The sequence below is a fragment of the Solanum tuberosum genome, unplaced genomic scaffold (genome assembly GCF_000226075.1).
Source record: "Solanum tuberosum cultivar DM 1-3 516 R44 unplaced genomic scaffold, SolTub_3.0 scf00443, whole genome shotgun sequence".
Taxonomy (NCBI): domain Eukaryota; kingdom Viridiplantae; phylum Streptophyta; class Magnoliopsida; order Solanales; family Solanaceae; genus Solanum; species Solanum tuberosum.
Window position 1 is genome coordinate 193,222 of NW_006239434.1, and position 17,720 is coordinate 210,941.

Here is a 17,720-nt window from a genome sequence, read left to right on the forward strand (position 1 = left end):
GAAAAAATTAGAGTAGGACCAAAATGCAATATGGGCAAAGCAAGGGAGGAGGATGTATAAGAATAATGAAATTACTTGGGGCAAAAGTGAAATCTTTGGTCTTCTGATTTCTCCTCTTATTTTTGCCCTTGCAGTAAAATTGTTTTTTTCGCTTCGTAATTGGATCTTCACAGTTCTTGTGTAAGAGGAGACGAAAAAAAAAAAAACTTATGTTATATGCCCAACTTTTAACTCCTCACACTATCCTGCGATTTAACCCATCGCTTCGACCTCTCTGCGACTGATCGCCGATTCTCTCAACTTCGACTCTACTTTTTGCCGTCAGCGTCACCGGCGAGATCTTTAATCAGGTAATTTTCCCTACACTCCAAATCGACGACTTCTATGCCAATTTCGCGTTGATAGTGCGATTTGGAACTGTTGTTTTCGACATCAAAGATTGGATTTTGTTTTTCTTGGAATTTGATAATGCGTTAATTTTGATCTTTTGAGATCAGATGCTGACTTATATTGATGAGTTATTAGTTTGATTTATATTCTGCATTAAACCAAGTATGGATTTGGCTACTTGCTCTTGTTAGTTTGATTCGAATAACGGATATGCACATCAACATCAGAATTGAATGTTGCTCTAGATTGAGAATTTACCGATACTGTTTTTATTTAACTGTTTTGTCCTCTATTATGATGGAATATAGATTGCTGGAACAACATTAATGCTAGGGATCAAAGGAAGTTATTAGAATTGAGGCAAACCTTGTTGTGATTTGGCTTCTATTGAGTGTTCTCTACGAGTTTTAGCTACTAGAAACTAGATTCTATGTGGTGTAGGCAACTAAAGAAAGTGGAAGTGAGCTATGCCCTTCTTATGTGTCCCTTTCCCCTGTCCGTCATTCTCCCAACCATTCCTTATTTGCTGGGCAAACTCACCAGACTGCTCATTATGAAATGGAAAATGTCTTTAGTAAGTATGTATCTGCTTAGACGTAGTTGATCTTAGGCATATCAACGTAGTTGCATATCTTCTTCTTTGTCCTTATCTTTTTTTTTTTCCATTCTTGGGTTACACTACTACTCTGTAAATATTTGTTTCCCTACTATTTTTGGCTAATGTATAAGTCTTGCATTACTTTTTTTTTTTGTGCTTTAGTGTTGATTTTTGTGGTAATGACATGTCTTATTGTTTTTGTTGGTGGATAAAACTTCAGGAAGCGGTCCTTTGTGACCATGGGCACCGAATATCCCAATCGGCCAACCTTTCCCTCAAGGCCTGCTGCTACACCTTTTGGTGTACCGCAGAGTACAACTCCTTTTCAATCATCTCGTCCAGTGGTTGGATCTGATGCTTCTGCTTTTCGGCCTGCTCCTCCTACTTCTTCTCCGGCTATGTCCTCATCTGGCCCCATGGTAGGACCAGGGATCTCTACTTTTAGACCGATGCCACCCGGGATGCCTAATGATGCAGGGAGGCCACCTCCAACAGCAACACCTCCATATGGGCCGACAGTCTCTGTCCCTTTCCCACGTTTCCCCTCACCGCAGTTTCCTTCTACAGCTCAGGTACCACCTCCACGCACTTCAATGCCGGGGCAGCCTGTTGTAGCAGCCCCAGTTAGACCTGTTTCAGGGCCTTTCTCAACACCTCCTGGTGCCCATTATCCACAAATCCAACCTCCTACTGTTCCGATGGGATCTCCTCCTCAAGGTGCAAATACAATGCAGCCTAGTCCACATGTTCATCAGGGTCCCATGCAGTCCCAGTTTTCTGCTGCCAGAGCAACCACACAGCCATCTTCCCCTTTAGCAGGTTCAGCTTATCCTGCTGCTAGACCTGGCTTTCAATCTGGTTTTCCTGGATATATAAGTCAGCAACCTTCAGGGTTTGCACAAGCTCCACCTAGACAATCAGTACCATTTCCTTCTCAGCCAGGCGGCTATGTTCCACCAGTGCCAGCAGCTTCTAGTCCCTATCTTTCTCAACAAGGAGGGTTTGCACCACCACCACCTCTAACATCTCAACGTCCAGGATCTATGCCTCCTACGTCAGCTATGCAAGGTTTGGTGGAAGACTTCAGTTCGTTCTCAATTGGGTCTGTTCCAGGATCATTTGATTCCGGCCTTGACTCTAAGGTTCTACCGAGACCAATTGACGTTGATCTTGAGCGGAACGTTTTGTCTGAGATGTATCCCATGAACTGCAGTTCAAGATTTTTGAGGCTGACAACTAGTGGCATACCAAATTCTCAGTCTTTGGCTTCAAGGTGGCACTTATCTCTTGGAGCAGTTGTTTGTCCTCTCGCCGAGGCACCTGATGGGGTTTGTATTCATGACATAGTACTCTTTCATATTCTGGATAGTTACAGTTTAAGGGTTTCATATGAATCTCACTTGCTCTACGTGCAAAATCTACATCATGCAGGAAGAAGTTCCTGTGGTTAATTTTGCCCCAACTGGTATCATCCGCTGTAGAAGGTGTCGCACTTACGTAAATCCTTATGTGACATTCACTGACAGTGGAAGAAAGTGGAGATGTAATATATGTGCATTGCTTAATGAAGGTAAGTACTGTCACTACTGATATTGCTTCAGGTCTTGAGTATTTAACTAGTATATCGTCGGAGCTCTCCTTTTGGTTTTAGTATACTTTAAAAGTTTCAGTTAGGTGTTAGCTAGAATAGTTGAATTCCTTCTTGAATATTCTGTTTGGTTTTTGCATTGATTGACTTCCTAATATGTGGGTAGGATGGGACTGGGTTGCGAGAGAGATGGAGGGAAGTGGATTAATGTGCATGAGGCTGGCACCCTAATATGTACTTACAAGAATACATGCCTCCCGATTTTAGAAACAACCTTAACCTTGATTAAGTAATGGTTGAAGGTCAGATGATTAATGAGTAAATGCTTAAATAAAATGACCCCACTTAACTTTAACACTAAACTGTGTTTATCTTATTAATGAACAAAAACTTCTATGTAGACCTCACTTTCTGCTCATTGCATCTTTAGCAGACTTTCTTCTACTCATTGCTCATCTTCCATTCAAATTGCTGCTAAGAGAACTTTGATACTCCACCATGCCCTCTCTGATTGTGATGCTGGGTTTAATTTGTCTACAATAGTTTGTTTCGTTGCCATATATGTACAAGTTAGCATCCAATGTCAGGGCCTCCCAGCTATGTTGTTGTGCTTTTTGTCATTTTTAAGAATCTTAGGGGTCGTTTGGTTGGGAACAAGTTATTCCAGGATTAATCCTGGGATAACTTATCCCACCATGTGTATGGGATAACTTATCCCATCACTATGAAATAAATGGTGGGATAATCCCAAATATGGCAACCAAACAAGATACAAAAAATTTATCCCATCACTATTTATTTTTATACCTCACACCAAACGACCCTTTACAGATTCTCATTTCTAGCATTGCATATTGAGGATGTAGAATATTGTGTCCTTTTTTGAAATGCATGGGCTCATTTTTCCTCTTTATGTCTAGTTCCTGGTGAATATTTCGCCCATTTGGATGCCAGTGGCAGAAGAGTCGACTTGGATCAAAGGCCTGAACTTACCAAAGGTAGCGTGGAGTTCATTGCTCCAGCTGAGTACATGGTCCGGCCTCCGATGCCTCCCCTGTACTTCTTTCTCATCGATGTATCTTTGACTGCTGTGAGAAGTGGAATGCTTGAGGTAAGAGATTTAGTTATTGAGCTTTGCAGTTTGTATCTAACTACAACAAACGACACATCAATTATGGCCACTAAGCCTTCTTACATGCAAGTTACCTAACTAGCAGATGGTTCTCTATTCGTCATTATTGTGTGGCTTGTTGATGCAAGTCTTGCTATTACCACCTTATATTAGAATGCTTCTGAGAAAGCATTCACATAGACGAGTCTGATGTTTGTATATATAAGCACGTTGGGCTCTTTGTCAAATTTTATCATTTAATTTGATATTCCATTAAGTATCAATTGCCTGTGTAGTTAAACTTCTATTTTTGTTGGCTACTGGAGCAATTTTTTGTAGAATAATCTGATAAAGTGCAAGTTTATCAGGTATGCCCTTTGTTAATCCCATTTATACATCTATGTCAGGTTTTAGCACAAACAATCAAGAACAGTTTGGACAGCTTGCCTGGATTTCCGAGAACACAGATCGGGTTTATAACTTACGACAGTACAGTACACTTTTATAACATGAAGGCAAGTCAGCCGAATAATGACTAATCTTATTACATAATATCAATATCCATTTACTGTTAAATAACTTGGGTTCTTTTCCTCTTGTACCAGTCATCCTTGACTCAACCTCAAATGATGGTCATGTCAGATCTCGAAGATGTATTTGTGCCATTGCCAGATGATCTTCTTGTCAACTTGTCAGAATCAAGAACTGTGGTAGATGCATTTCTAGACAGCCTTCCTTCAATGTTTCAGGATAATGTGAATGTGGAATCAGCTTTTGGTCCAGCTCTTAAAACAGCCTTCATGGTTATGGTGCGCAACCTTCTTTCTATGCTCTTCACATGATTTTCTGACATTCAAGTTCTTGGTAGCACAGAAGTTTTTCCTTTCACATTCTGTAAATTCACTTTTTTTGCCTTATGTTGATTCACACCGACTAATATCGCCTCTCTGCTTCCAGAACCAACTTGGTGGTAAATTGCTGATCTTTCAAAGCAGCCTTCCATCACTTGGTGTTGGCCGCTTAAAACTGCGAGGAGATGATCTTCGTGTATATGGAACTGATAAAGAACATACATTGAGAGTACCTGAAGATCCTTTTTATAAACAGATGGCTGCTGATTTCACCAAGTATCAGATAGCAGTCAATGTATATGCTTTCAGCGACAAATATACTGACATAGCTACTATAGGTAATTGAACTCTAACGATAAAGGACCTCTACCCCACAGATTAAATTGTGTTTCATGTTTAAGCTGATGAATACTTCTTTTTTTAAAAAAAATAATTATTCCTTTTGATAAGTCAAAGGTTTCATTACTAAGCATCAAGTTTTTGTCAAAAGATTGTACAAATTGTTTGTTTGACTCAAACCAAGTTGTCTGCTGGCATCCAATTGTCAATACAACATGGCATTCACTCTTTACACCAAATTAAAAAGTGGGACATGAAGGATCTTTTGATGCCTTTTATGTCATTGGAGCACACTGGAGCATTCTCTCTTCTTTGCATTACATAAGCACCAAAAGTGATGTATTAGTGATGCTCCAGGCTGTCTATCTCCCACTTTTGATCCTCTGTAATCTCTAGCTCGTGGTTGCATCCTCTACTTCCATTGTGTAAGACTCTTGATCTATTATATAAGCTAGAATGCAAGGGTCCAGCCCACGATTGTGTTGCCAACCTGCAATGCAACAATGGATACTTAGTATCTTCTCCAGTTTCTATGCACGTGCAACACTAACTCACTAATATCCTCCTCTTTATCAAGTTGTCAGTTGATGAATATTTCGGTTTACATCAACATTTTCTTTCATATGCCCAAAATTTTCTCACTGAATTGTATGGGATCTTTTAATCTGTCAAACATAATCTTGTTTTATAAAGGGACCTTGTGCAGAAGGCAATCAGGCAAGGCTGATTGAGTGACTTCTGTGAGGAATTTGGATGTTCTTTCACTTTGACGTTTGTTAGAAGTATAAGCAAAAGCAGAATTAGTAGAAAGGAATCACATACAAAGGATCTGTGAAAAATTGTGTCATGCTTTAAATTTTCTTTTAGATGAAGGTGTGTCATGCTTTAAATTATTTGGTATACTGAAACCTTCCCTGTACTCTGTATTGCCACAGTCAAGGTAGTTCAATTTATTTGACTGAAAGTTGCACATAATAGGAGTTCATAGTCTTGGTGACTGCAATTATTAATATCTAGGTATGTCCTCGTGAGATATTGGTGTATAATTTTCTTTAATTATGTTGTAGGGACGCTGGCAAAGTATACAGGTGGTCAGGTATACTACTATCCAAGTTTTCAAGCTTCCATTCACAAAGATAGATTGCGTCACGAGTTAACCCGAGATCTTACAAGGGAGATTGCTTGGGAGTCTGTCATGCGCATAAGATGTGGAAAAGGTTATCTTGCTATATTACTCTAACCTCTAGAAGCTGGATTTCACTTCCATGTGAAATAAAGAGAGTTTGTGGAGTTTATGTTGGTAAAGGTCACTAAGATGTTTGGTGCTTTCAGGTGTTCGTTTTACAACTTATCATGGGAACTTCATGCTGAGATCCACTGATCTAATAGCACTTCCTGCTGTTGACTGTGATAAAGCATATGCAATGCAGTTATCTCTTGAAGAAACACTACTCACTTCCCAGACAGTATTTTTCCAAATTGCTCTACTGTATCCTTTAGCATGAAATGTTTTGAGCTCAATTCACTTCATATATTTTCTCGAGTACTCCTGCACCAGATACTTTTTAAATAGAAGTCCAGGTGATGTCTATTCTAGGATGAAAATTCCCCTCCTAATATTTCATAGAAGCATTAATTTCCTAGTTTTTAATGTATCTTTTTTATAATGAATGAACTTACCCATGATGAATGAGGAATAGGGTTTCCTGGAACACTTTCTTAACAATTAAAAGATACACATCATCTTCTGGAGAAAGGCGCATTAGAGTACACACAGCAGCAGCACCTGTTGTTTCAGATTTAGGAGAAATGTATCGCCTGTCTGATACTGGTGCTATCATTTCTCTTTTTACCAGGCTTGGTAAATTTAGCTATACTTTTCTTGTATTTGGTCCTTTGACTTTGAGATTTTTCCCTTTAGTACTTTTAAGTTTCTTACGCGCAAGTTCTTGTCTTTCAGCCATTGAGAAAACTCTGACCTCTAAATTAGAGGAGGCTCGAAATTCTATTCAACTCAGGATTGTGAAAGCTCTTAGAGAATATCGAAATCTCCATGCTGTTCAGCACCGTGTGGCCGGAAGGATGATATATCCAGAATCTTTAAAGTACTTGCCATTATATGGATTAGCTTTATGCAAAACAACTGCCCTTCGTGGTGGATATGCTGATGCTCAGCTTGATGAACGATGTGCTGCTGGATATACCATGATGGCTTTGCCCGTTAAAAGATTGTTGAAGCTTCTATATCCTAAGTTGATCCGTATAGATGAATATCTTCTAAAAGTATGCATCTGACAGCCCTTCCACATTATTGCTGTTTTTTCTTAAAAGGTTCTAAAACCTATGATTTTTCTATTTCTAGAAACCATCTTCACCTGAGGAGTCTAAAGACATCTTGAAAGGGGTTCCACTTACATCAGAGAGCTTAGATCCCCAGGGTCTCTATCTCTATGATGATGGTTTCCGGTTTGTCATCTGGTTTGGTAGAATGCTTTCTCCTAATATGATCCAGAGTTTGCTCGGGGAAAACTTTGCTGCTGACTTCTCTAAGGTAAGATTTATAGACTGCTGTATCATCATCACACCATAGTAGGCAGGTTCCGTTTGGTACTGAATGGACCAAACAGTAAGCCATATGAAATTTGAATATGCACTTTAAATGCCAACTACGTAGTTTGGTTTAAATGGTAAAATCTGATTAGACTTCCGACAATGAATGTAGTTCCATGGAGCGTATGTGGAATTGTCTCCAGTATTGATGTTGCTGATTAGAGGATCTAAATCTCTACTCAGCTTCACCTATAGCATCCTTTTTCATTTTATGTAGGACCATTAGTTATCTGTTTCTTTTTTGTTATAGATAAGAACTTTCTGGTCTTGGTAGGTTATAGATAAGTATCTCCAATCCTTTTACTTATAGTTTGTCATTTGTCTTCCATAGGTTCTGCTCTTGCCATCTTCTGAATTTTGTTCTCTTTATTCTACTTCTGCCCCTCTAGGTTTCACACTGATTTATTGACATTTTCCTTGTTACTGCATCATCCAAATCTGTGGAATCTATAACATTTTCTTAATTCCTTATCTCCTTGATCTAGCCTGCATGTAGACAGAATTAGTAAAACACAGTTGCTTCTGGTTTAGGTGTCTATATTTTTGCTTTTCATCGGATGATGAAGAGCACTTTAGTTCTCTGCTGTTGTATTTAGCTCTAAATGTTGTCATCTTAACTTTATTCCACTTTGATGACTATTGTGAGGTTAATTCTGTGTGGCTTTTTACTAGGTTAACAGGATCATGCTTAAGATTTAGTCTTTTTACATTTTTGGGATTTCCTTTTTATTGTTTTCCTAGATATGAATGACTTGTACTTCAGAAGTACTTCCAGTTGATTTCATGTTCTGGTTTGTGGATAGCCTCAGAACAAGATTTCTTTTCCTTTGTGCAAGTGTATACTGAAGGCCCAAAGGTTCAAAACTTCCCATATGATTTCTCTTCCCTGAAGGTAAAAAAGTTTCCTGCATATTTGGTTTTCCGAGCATACAGTATTCAGTGTTGTCAAAGACACACTTAAGCCCTAAAGCAAGGTACTAAACATGTTGAGCACTTCACCTCGCTTTATAGGCGCTTTAGTTTCATCATCAAGGCTCTAAAGGCATACTTTTCCCTGCCAATGAGTGCAATCCTAAAGATGTGACACTATATAGTTGATATTTCACTTTATCGTAATCTTTTTGCAATTTCTTTGTCCATATATTTATTACTCATGCTTGTGATTATTAATCTTGGACTACACATACAGATTTGTAGTTTTTCTCCATTTGCACCTTTTCTCATTAAAACCCGTGTTTTATTTGCACTTTGCGCTTAAATCCCAAAGAACCCTAGAGTCTTTTTGCACTTTACACTTTTGATAACACTGACTGTATGTCAGCAGTACTAATTATCATCTAACTAGGTTTGCAATGAAAGAATAGCTGCTTTGATAGCATCCATCGTGTCTGATGAAGGCACATACTCCTTCAGTGTCTTTAGTGCTTAGATCTGCCACTTCCCTGAAATACTGAGATCCAAGTAGTTGGAATGGAGATATATGGTAAAAGAGAAAGGAAGTGCACTCAATATGTGAGGTCATAAGATCTACACCTCACTGACCAAAATTTAGTATGTTACTCTGACAAAGTTGTCAGATGTCAAGATATAAGGAAGTACTTGGAGGATGGGCAATTTAGCCCTGATAATGATTTTGCATTTTTGAAGAGATAACTTCTCTTCTTTGGTTGCCTTGCAAATTTGAACTTAGTGAGTCAAGAAGGATATTTTTTTTTTCTGAATCTTAAAGATTCTTGTTGAAAGAGGTCCTTGATGACTATAGGTCTTAAATCCTTGTTTGGGTAATTCACTTCATTTTAGAATAAGTTTGCTTACATGTGATATAACGTTCACTGAGAATTTACGATGTGTTTGCCTAGAGGGCCGTTCTTTGCTTATGGAAACCTTAAAACATGGGTGTATGGTCCTATCTGCCCAAGCTGGTGGAATTAATAGAGGTGTGTGCAAGCTGGCCCAGACACCTCCATCATTAAAACTAGGGTGTATATGCCTCTGTTCTTCTGAATCTAGGTTCCCCATTTTCTTTGCGCACAAATATAAAGTCATGAGTTGAAGGTTTATTTGAACCACTCATCACTGACATCGGGATTTCTTGGTTATCCATAAAAAAGGAATTCTTCTTTGGTGCAGCAATACTCTTTTGAAGGGATGTGTTTCTTGCTTATACCCCCCCACCCCATCCCTTGCGTAAAAAAACCCGAAGGAAAAAGACGTATTTGAGAGTGCAGGGAATGACTTTACCTGTTAGGACAGAGGACAACTTAGGCGCAACCCAAGTTGAGACACAACCTATGGAATTTATTTGGAAAGGAGGAACCGAGTTTGACACTCAGCTGGTTTCTTCGCTGATTCAACCCTATGGCCTTCGCTGTGTGATGTTTTGAGACAGCTCCTGCAAATTTTCTGCTCGTCTTTAACTCTCTGATGTGATCTTTTTTTTCTAATTGCGAACCAGGTTTCACTTCATGAGCTAGATAATGAAATGTCAAGAGAACTGATGGGTTTGCTTAAAAGGCAAAGGGAGAACGACAGATCATACTATCAACTATGCCATCTTGTGAGGCAAGGTGAACAGCCTAGAGAAGGCTTCTTCTTGCTTGCAAATCTAATTGAGGATCCAGTTGGTGGTTCTATGGGTTATCAGGATTGGATTCTGCAAGTACACCGACAAGTCCAGCAAAATGCATAAAGGTAATGACAAGTATTTGCTGGTCGTTAATTCTCTTGTGCTTGCATTATTATTGACTTCATCTTTTGGGTGGTACCCAAGTGTTCCAAAAAAGAGTGAAGGGTGAGTCTTTATTATTGCATATCTAAAGGAAATTGAAACAGATTACTGGTGAAGAGATTGCCATCACGGTGATCACCTATGCATTTCTCCACTCTGAACCTAAAATGACGAGTTTTAGTCTGCTTGCTGATTGAACACTTCCTATTTTAGCAGGGTTCCTGTATGTTCAATCATTTATGGTCTACCAAGTGCCGATTCCAGTAGAAGTTGGAACTTGTTGCCACTTGCAACTATGGATGGTTCATTCAATGAGCAAAAGCTTCCATGGAAGAAATCTGCTGTTAGTGTTAATTGACACCATTGATTGCTGCGCTTACCGGATTTTCCTTGTAACATTAGTTGAAGAACTAATATTTTCTCCTCATGTTGGGATCATTTCATACACGTGGACCAGCCATGCATTAAGATGTGGGAGCAGGAAGATTGTGCTCGTCCTTAGCACTGCCCCATTTGCTTGGGGTGAACAACATGAAAGAAATGCTAATTGACTAGTATTTATTTTCACGTGTTGGTCTGGTTAGAGTGAAATGAGACATTAAAGAGAACAATGTTGCAGTTATTTATCTTTTTGATGTTGTGGGGATAGGGTATGCGTTTGAGTGGGTCTCTCAGATTTCGCAGTTGCTATAAATTTTGTTGAGCTGAAATGTAGTGCAGATGCTATAATCTCTCTTTTTCCTTCGGTTTTTGCATTGGGTCTCTCAGATTTCGCAGTTTCATATTTGGTATTTTTGTTTTTCCTCTTCAGCATCTCGCAGTTTTATAGCTGCCTTTTCATTTATTATACTCGACAAATATCTTTTTGTCGCGAGCTATATTTTGCCTCGTGGCAGGCCCTCATGTACACGAAAAAACGGATTGTATCATATTTTTGACTTAATAGTATCTTTATCTCTGTGTAACGGCATTGTAAATCTTTTCTAATTCTGTTTATCTGAACGTAATATTTGACTTTGAAAACACATGACAAATTAAGAATGGTGCAATTGCAATTTGCAAGAAAACAATAACAATAATGTAGGATATTCATGCGAAAGCGTCAACTCAATTGCTTTTTAATTGTAATTCCAAAACATAATGGCATAATATTAAGGCTCATTAGACCATAAAAATTACTCATTTTTTTCGGATTAAAGAAAACAAGATATTGCAATATGAGTTGGATAATAAGATTATTCCTCCTCTGCTTCAAACATATCTGTTTACCAGAGGTGTCAAAGCCAATGGAGGAGAGAGCAACTGGGAAATGAGAGGAAAGGACTACTGCAAAATCGCTACAGATAAACACCGCTTCATGCCTCGTTGAAAACTACCAAGAGAACCCAGCAACTCTTAAGAACATAACAAAGTGAACCTCATACTGGTCTTGTCTCCCATTGACGAACAAGCAGCTTAATTAATATGGACCATTTTGAGAGGAAAAAAAGATTTTACCTAGGTGCAGAAAATTTTACCAAGGAACACTAATTACCCAGACTTAAGTCATTTACCTTCTGCTAGCATGCCAATTTGATACTCAATTTCTTGAATACAATCACCAGTAATAATTAAGCAAAACCCTTGAACACAGACTATTCTATCAGTACTAAACTTCTCAATCACTTTGATATAATACAAAGAAAGGCAGCCAATTGTGAGTACTCACTCTCTGCTAGAGAAGTCAAGTGAACATTCCAATGAAAGATAAACCTTCTCAAGGGTATGTAGCATCAAGGCAAAGTACTACATGGTTGCAAAAACAAGCAGTACTAAAGATATTAAGTTGTACAAGAAACAGTCTGTCTAAATTTTGATACAAAAAAGGGTTGTACATCGGTAACTGTTCTGAGTAGAAAACCATGATACATATCTCTCTAACAGTAAAGGAATCTTGAAGGAATAATTTTACTTGTATCACCTCAAAAATAATATAGAAGCATGTACAATATTTTAAGCTTTGCAAATGTCGCGCTGATCATGAGAACTACCTTCATGTAGCCATAGACGCCAAGTCTAGTTCTTCATCAGAATCAATGCAATCTTCAAAATCATAATACGGATTCACCTGTGACAATAACTTAGTCAATGTTATTACTAAATTAAACAGCCATGACAATGCAAGTAATTTCAAACAAATTTACTCTTCGTTTACAAAAGAGAACAACCCATGAATTTCGATTCAAGATAAGACAAAGCTTCAAATTGTTCTATACCTTGGGTCGGGGCATCACTGCTTCAAAACTACGATAAACGGGGATGTCAAAATTAGGAGGTTCCAAAATAATATATGCTCCTTTATTTCGGTACCTATCCTTTGTTGCCTGCAGTTAGAGCACAAACAGAAAGATAAGTTTCTCCATTTCATACTACAGATGTTTTAAACTTTTTGCATGTGTATAAAAAAGTGAACAAAAATGATAAAACCTAATTTTGATGAGATGGCTAGCTATTCCTACCATATTGAAAAGGATCCATCAATAGGAAAAGGCTCTCGAAGCAATAGAACACAATGATTCATTAAGTAGATTCAAAGTGGTTTGACAATTCTAACTAGTGCAGTTTCAGGCCTCCATTGATTCATTAAGTAGAGTATAACACATGACTAGAAACCAGGCTTAATTCCCAAGCTGGAAACACTCCTGTTAGGCTCCAGAAAGAAACTTCACGCATAAATTGAATCTATTTCGGTAGAACCTTAGGCAAACAGTAATAATTACAGCACATTCTTAATACTCCTTGAAGTGACAAACTGACAATTCGCTGTGTTAACACCAAAATTTGCGCATGGGCATTTTCCAGAACGCTCAGCAGGTGTGTTATTGGAAAATTTGTTTATAATATGATGAATGAAGCCCACAAACTACTTCCCGAAATAGGGAAGAAGTGACAGTTGACAATCAAGTCATTCAAGATTTTTACCTTGCAGCGACCTGGTCAATTAACCATTTTCAACCTAGAGTAAATGAATGTTGGTTAAACGTGAGAAAATGCTGATTAGGCAACATGCAAAACAAACAAAAAAAGCAGACTACTCCGACCATGAAAGATACTTTTTCACCTAATATACCATGAAAGATAGAACTACTGAAGAGTGAAGTTCTTTATGCATCTTTATTAAGTATTGGTTGCCAAAGTACAAAAATTCCTAAACTCATTCTACATCTGGCTGATGCAATCATTGAAAGCACACAGGCCACGACTATAGAAGATAAATGCTCCTAATATACCATTAATACGTTGTTTCAAAATATATATATAAATATATATATATATATATAAATATCTATATATATATATATATACATACCATTAATAAGCTCATTGAGCACATATTTCAGGAAAAGAAATTCTGAATCAACAGATGCATTACACAGTTTCTATCAACAGTAACATAGTGTGACTTTAAAGAAGCACTACACTTCTACAAGACATCTGAAAGTAAACACACCAGAGGTTTTCATAAAGGAAAGATGAACTGCATACTCAAGTATAACACAAAATACAAACTCTGACCATGGCCGATGTAAGGTGAAAAAGTATGAAATAGTGAATGGTAAAATTGAAGATACCTGAAACTGTGGATAGTCTGGGGCACTAAACACTGTAATCAATTTACCGGATTGGACCTCATGATCTATGGTATACCCTTGATCCATTCCTTCCATTCCCTCTCTCTTTTCCCTTGCATCTGGACCTTCATGTGACCTTATAATCAACTGAGGTTGCAGCAATCAAAGACCAAAATGTTAGCAATTTCTCACAGATAAAAGTCACAAAGGAAGATGTCAAAGCTCACAGTAAATACAAAAACCTAAAGCTACATGAATAATGTAAACATAAATAGGATAGATGTGAAATAAGAATAGTCCTGAACATGCAAATTATTACGTGAGAGGCCTATGTCTTGCAAAAGTATCTTCAATCCTTTGTGTTTCTTCACTTCTTTGTGGGTCTTTAAGTGGTTAAATGCTTTGTTCACAGATACTTCGAATTAAGATCTCATACAACTTTTTTCTTTTCTTTTTCCAATGAAATGATTGGGTTTCAAGTACAAGTAAATTTATCTCCAAAGGTTCATCAGTAATCTCTGGGAAATATTCTGGTTTTCCAGCTACACTGGATCCACTACGTCAGAAAGAGGAAAGAATTTCAGATATTAATGTGCACTACTATCTTAACGTACTAGTTTTTAAGGAAACAACAGCCAGATCATTTTCTTACTTAAATGAGTGCGGGTAATTGCATGATTTTCTTATATACCCAGTATAGTTATGTCTAAACTCATGCGCTTGTAATTGGTTAATACTACTAGTATTGCAACTGGATAGAGACCAATGCTCTCCTCAAGAAAAACATGTTACAACCAGCCCCCTTCAGGTGAATAAACATGAAAAGACTTTTTTATTAACATTGAAAAGAGGTGCATCAACTCTGTATGTCCACCTAATTGACTACTAGATCCAAGGGGAACTGATCCCAAAAGAATCTTCCTCCATGATACGAAAGCAAATTGATGAACCAAGTCAATGATGAAACCAGACGAAAGGAAGGTGAGATGAGAGCCCTTCAGTCCACTAACTAGGAGAGTGCACCATATTTTAAAAAATAGTACAGCCTTGTCCATTATCTGTGCGTAGGAAAGTCGAACCCGTGCAATAAATCTTATTCGAATCTTTGGAGTTGCTTTGATTAGTTATGTTTATCTTCTCGTGGACTCAAATTATGCAGATAATTAATTAGTTTCCATCTGAAAGTACATTGGCTCATTTCCCTTACAGCCTTGCCTGATAGTATAGTTTCAATGTTCATCTTCAAGGAGGAAATGGTGATGAGATGAACACAGAACTCCATGAGTATACAGATAAGGCAGCAACCCAACCTTTGATTTGTCATGTGTAACTGAATTGTTATGACTACGGTAAAATACATAAAAGTAAAAGTATGTCCTAGTGAAAATTTGTACAAAAAAGAGAGAAATATGAAGTAACTTCAATTTGTGAGTCCCATCCTATCTTAATTGCTGTCATGGATGGATGACTCAAAAACTGCAGGAACTATGGTTCTAGCACAGAGGTTGGTTAACAATAAGTTTGGTTCCAGAAAAAATGAGAGAGAGTAAAGGAAGAGAAAGTAGTTGGTTTGCCTTACTTAGGTCAGATATTAATACGGTTGGAAAAGTTGGAAAGTGAGTAAAAGTGAGGGGGGACACTTCACCTCTTCTTTCACTTCCTTGTATAGACGAGAGTAACAACCCTTATTCTTCCTCAAACCCCTCTTCTAACACGTCAATCAAACATAGTTTAAAATTGAAGCTATTGAAATCTAATCCAAAAACTACATACTCAAAGATTATATTCTGAAAAATATTATGTCCAATCACATCATTCGCACCATACAACCGTCCGAACAAGACATAATATATTGTAGAATTTCATTCAAAAACAAATGATAAAAATGTACTGTAAGCCCTGATAAAAGACAACTCCAAAGTAATTTAGCAGTAGGCAATATCAATAACAAGAAGAAAAGAGCATATACAAAGAAAGAAATACAATTCAAGTAGTTTACCTTTAAATTCAACTTCTTCAAGAAATCTTCTGTGCAATCCGGACCCCATAAGAGACCAATTCCTCTTTCTTTATTCGGGGAAAGTCCAGGTTTCATTGACGGGTCTGACCATAAGACATCACCCGGTATCAAATTTGTACCTTCCCAAGGAGGATCAAGGACAGATCTCCTAGCTTTTAATAATTCCTCCATAGAACCAAGAGATAAAGCAGTAACATCGGGATTCGAAACTATTTTACGGTTCTTCTTCCCTTTAGCTCTTTTAGCTGGAGTGACAGCAATACTACGGAAAATACCTCCGTGTGCAGTGTAGACATTATCACCAATAATGGAGGCAAGAGGGAGTCCTTCGAAACATCCTAAACATTTCCTGTAAACATGTTTCCCACTATCCGCATACTTGGCTAAAACCTCCTTTTCAAAACCATAAACAGAAGTACAGTACTTTGACTCGTGATTTCCACGAAGGAGAAACACCCTATTGGGCATAAAAACCTGAAAGAATGTACAATTCCATTGAATATCCACAGTTGCATTTGACTGATATATACTAGAAAGTCAATTACATGAACCAGTTGAGTTCAAAAGTTACAACACATCAAATATATCAAGTTGAAGTAAGGTGCTACAAGCTTACTATTGTTTGACGCATATTACCCTATCCCAGCTAAACAAGGCACAAGAATGAACCAATATTACCAAGGAATTAATATAATTGATACAACACTTAAAGGAAGATGAAGGGTAATAAAGCTTAACCAAAACTGAATTTGCCTATTCTACAGATTACTATGATACAAAGCCTGGTACTTTAAAGTTAAGCATCACCATCCTATTTTGTTGTTGTACAACCTCCAAAATGTTAAATGACATTGCCATTGACAAAGTGAGAAACTATCTATCTATAGGAAGAATACCTCCTCAAGCTTTACAAAAACCTAATTCTCCATGCTAAGTGACCACATAAAACTGATAACTATGATCAACAATTACGTTTGCTGATATAAATTCCATAGACGAATACAGTAAAGTTGTTATCTTATCACCGGACACAACTTGCGCTACGCAGTAACAGTAAGATAACCAAGTAAGTAACAACATAATTGATACTATACATTACCAAACTGAATTTCAAACTACATTACCTAAATATTTCATAAAAAACAGTTCAAGATTTTCATTACAGGAAACAAAGAATTCAAAATTTGTTAAAAAGATTTTACCTTCCAAGCCAACAAGGTAAGGAAGGTCTCAAGACCCCAAGCACCTCTATCGACATAGTCTCCGTTGAACACAAAGAACCGATCATCAGAGGGAAAACCCGCATCTCTCAATAAGAACAAGACATCATGTAACTGGCCGTGTACGTCCCCAACAACAATAACCCTCGAATCCTTTCCCAACCCCAACTCGCTATCGATATGCACACAATTGGGTTCTTTATGCAAGATCTTCGAACCCGTTAGTATAAGCCTATCAAAAACCGCTACAGGTAACACCGATGGCAGCTCCGTCGGAGCAAGATTCTTGGATGACCAATCAAATGCTAACATCAAGTTCGTAACCCAAGCTAGGGTTAAAGTCCCGTCTTCAGGCCATGAAATTGGAACCTCTGGATGAGGCTGTGGTGGTGAAGGAATCGGGGTGGACGGCGATGACGTGGAAGACGTCGATGCCACCGATACAGACGAGAAAAAGTCCTCATCGGATGACGGCGGCGGAGGGGTGGCTGATGGTAAATTGGCAGCTGCGGCCGGTGGTTCTGATTCTGATAGCATGTCAACTGGATGCGTGATTTCCGTTAATTTTCTCTAATTCTTGAATTATTATTTTTTTATTTTTTAGTTGATAGAATAACTGAGACAAGTGTTTTATATATTTTAAAAAGAAAAAGA

General features: G+C 37.9%; 2 protein-coding genes across 4 annotated transcripts; one reads left to right on the top strand and one right to left on the bottom strand.

Moving 5' to 3' along the window:
• The first annotated feature begins 130 nt into the window (after nucleotides 1-130).
• On the top strand, nucleotides 131-10,997 carry LOC102598037 (protein transport protein Sec24-like At3g07100). Of its 2 annotated transcripts, none has more exons than XM_006364766.2 (14): nucleotides 131-350; nucleotides 1,209-2,316; nucleotides 2,420-2,558; nucleotides 3,497-3,687; nucleotides 4,095-4,202; nucleotides 4,293-4,496; nucleotides 4,645-4,876; nucleotides 5,945-6,094; nucleotides 6,210-6,366; nucleotides 6,611-6,738; nucleotides 6,838-7,160; nucleotides 7,240-7,428; nucleotides 9,943-10,178; nucleotides 10,429-10,997. In XM_006364766.2, exons 2-13 carry the CDS (start codon nucleotides 1,228-1,230, stop codon nucleotides 10,174-10,176), a joined length of 3,144 nt encoding a protein of 1,047 aa, XP_006364828.1. In that variant the 5' UTR covers nucleotides 131-350; nucleotides 1,209-1,227; the 3' UTR covers nucleotides 10,177-10,178; nucleotides 10,429-10,997. The 2 variants fall into 2 exon arrangements, with proteins under 2 accessions (XP_006364828.1, XP_006364827.1); XM_006364765.2 differs by having other exon boundaries at nucleotides 10,432-10,997.
• Nucleotides 10,998-11,496: 499 nt separating this feature from the next.
• Nucleotides 11,497-17,720, bottom strand: LOC102598600 (serine/threonine-protein phosphatase 7). 2 transcript variants are annotated; one of them, XM_006364768.2, is made up of 6 exons: nucleotides 17,049-17,720; nucleotides 15,826-16,320; nucleotides 13,827-13,973; nucleotides 12,471-12,578; nucleotides 12,246-12,322; nucleotides 11,497-11,689 (listed from the first exon to the last, which is right to left on the bottom strand). In XM_006364768.2, the coding sequence occupies exons 1-5, from the start codon at nucleotides 17,601-17,603 to the stop codon at nucleotides 12,248-12,250; spliced, it is 1,380 nt and encodes a 459-aa protein (XP_006364830.1). In that variant the 5' UTR covers nucleotides 17,604-17,720; the 3' UTR covers nucleotides 11,497-11,689; nucleotides 12,246-12,247. The 2 variants fall into 2 exon arrangements, with proteins under 2 accessions (XP_006364830.1, XP_006364829.1); XM_006364767.2 differs by lacking the exon at nucleotides 11,497-11,689 and having other exon boundaries at nucleotides 11,910-12,322; nucleotides 17,049-17,719.

Bases quoted from the DNA above. Each gene is read 5' to 3' on its own strand.
- LOC102598037 (XM_006364766.2), top strand. From the start codon at position 1,228: ATGGGCACCGAATATCCCAATCGGCCAACCTTTCCCTCAAGGCCTGCT. The intron at 3,688-4,094 runs GTAAGAGATTTA...CATCTATGTCAG, and splicing joins TGAGAAGTGGAATGCTTGAG to GTTTTAGCACAAACAATCAA. The intron at 6,739-6,837 runs GTAAATTTAGCT...CTTGTCTTTCAG, and splicing joins TTCTCTTTTTACCAGGCTTG to CCATTGAGAAAACTCTGACC.
- LOC102598600 (XM_006364768.2), bottom strand. From the start codon at position 17,603: ATGCTATCAGAATCAGAACCACCGGCCGCAGCTGCCAATTTACCATCA. The intron at 13,974-15,825 runs GTAAACTACTTG...CTGCAACCTCAG, and splicing joins TGAAGAAGTTGAATTTAAAG to TTGATTATAAGGTCACATGA. The intron at 12,579-13,826 runs GTATCTTCAATT...CTCTAACTGCAG, and splicing joins CAGACTATCCACAGTTTCAG to GCAACAAAGGATAGGTACCG.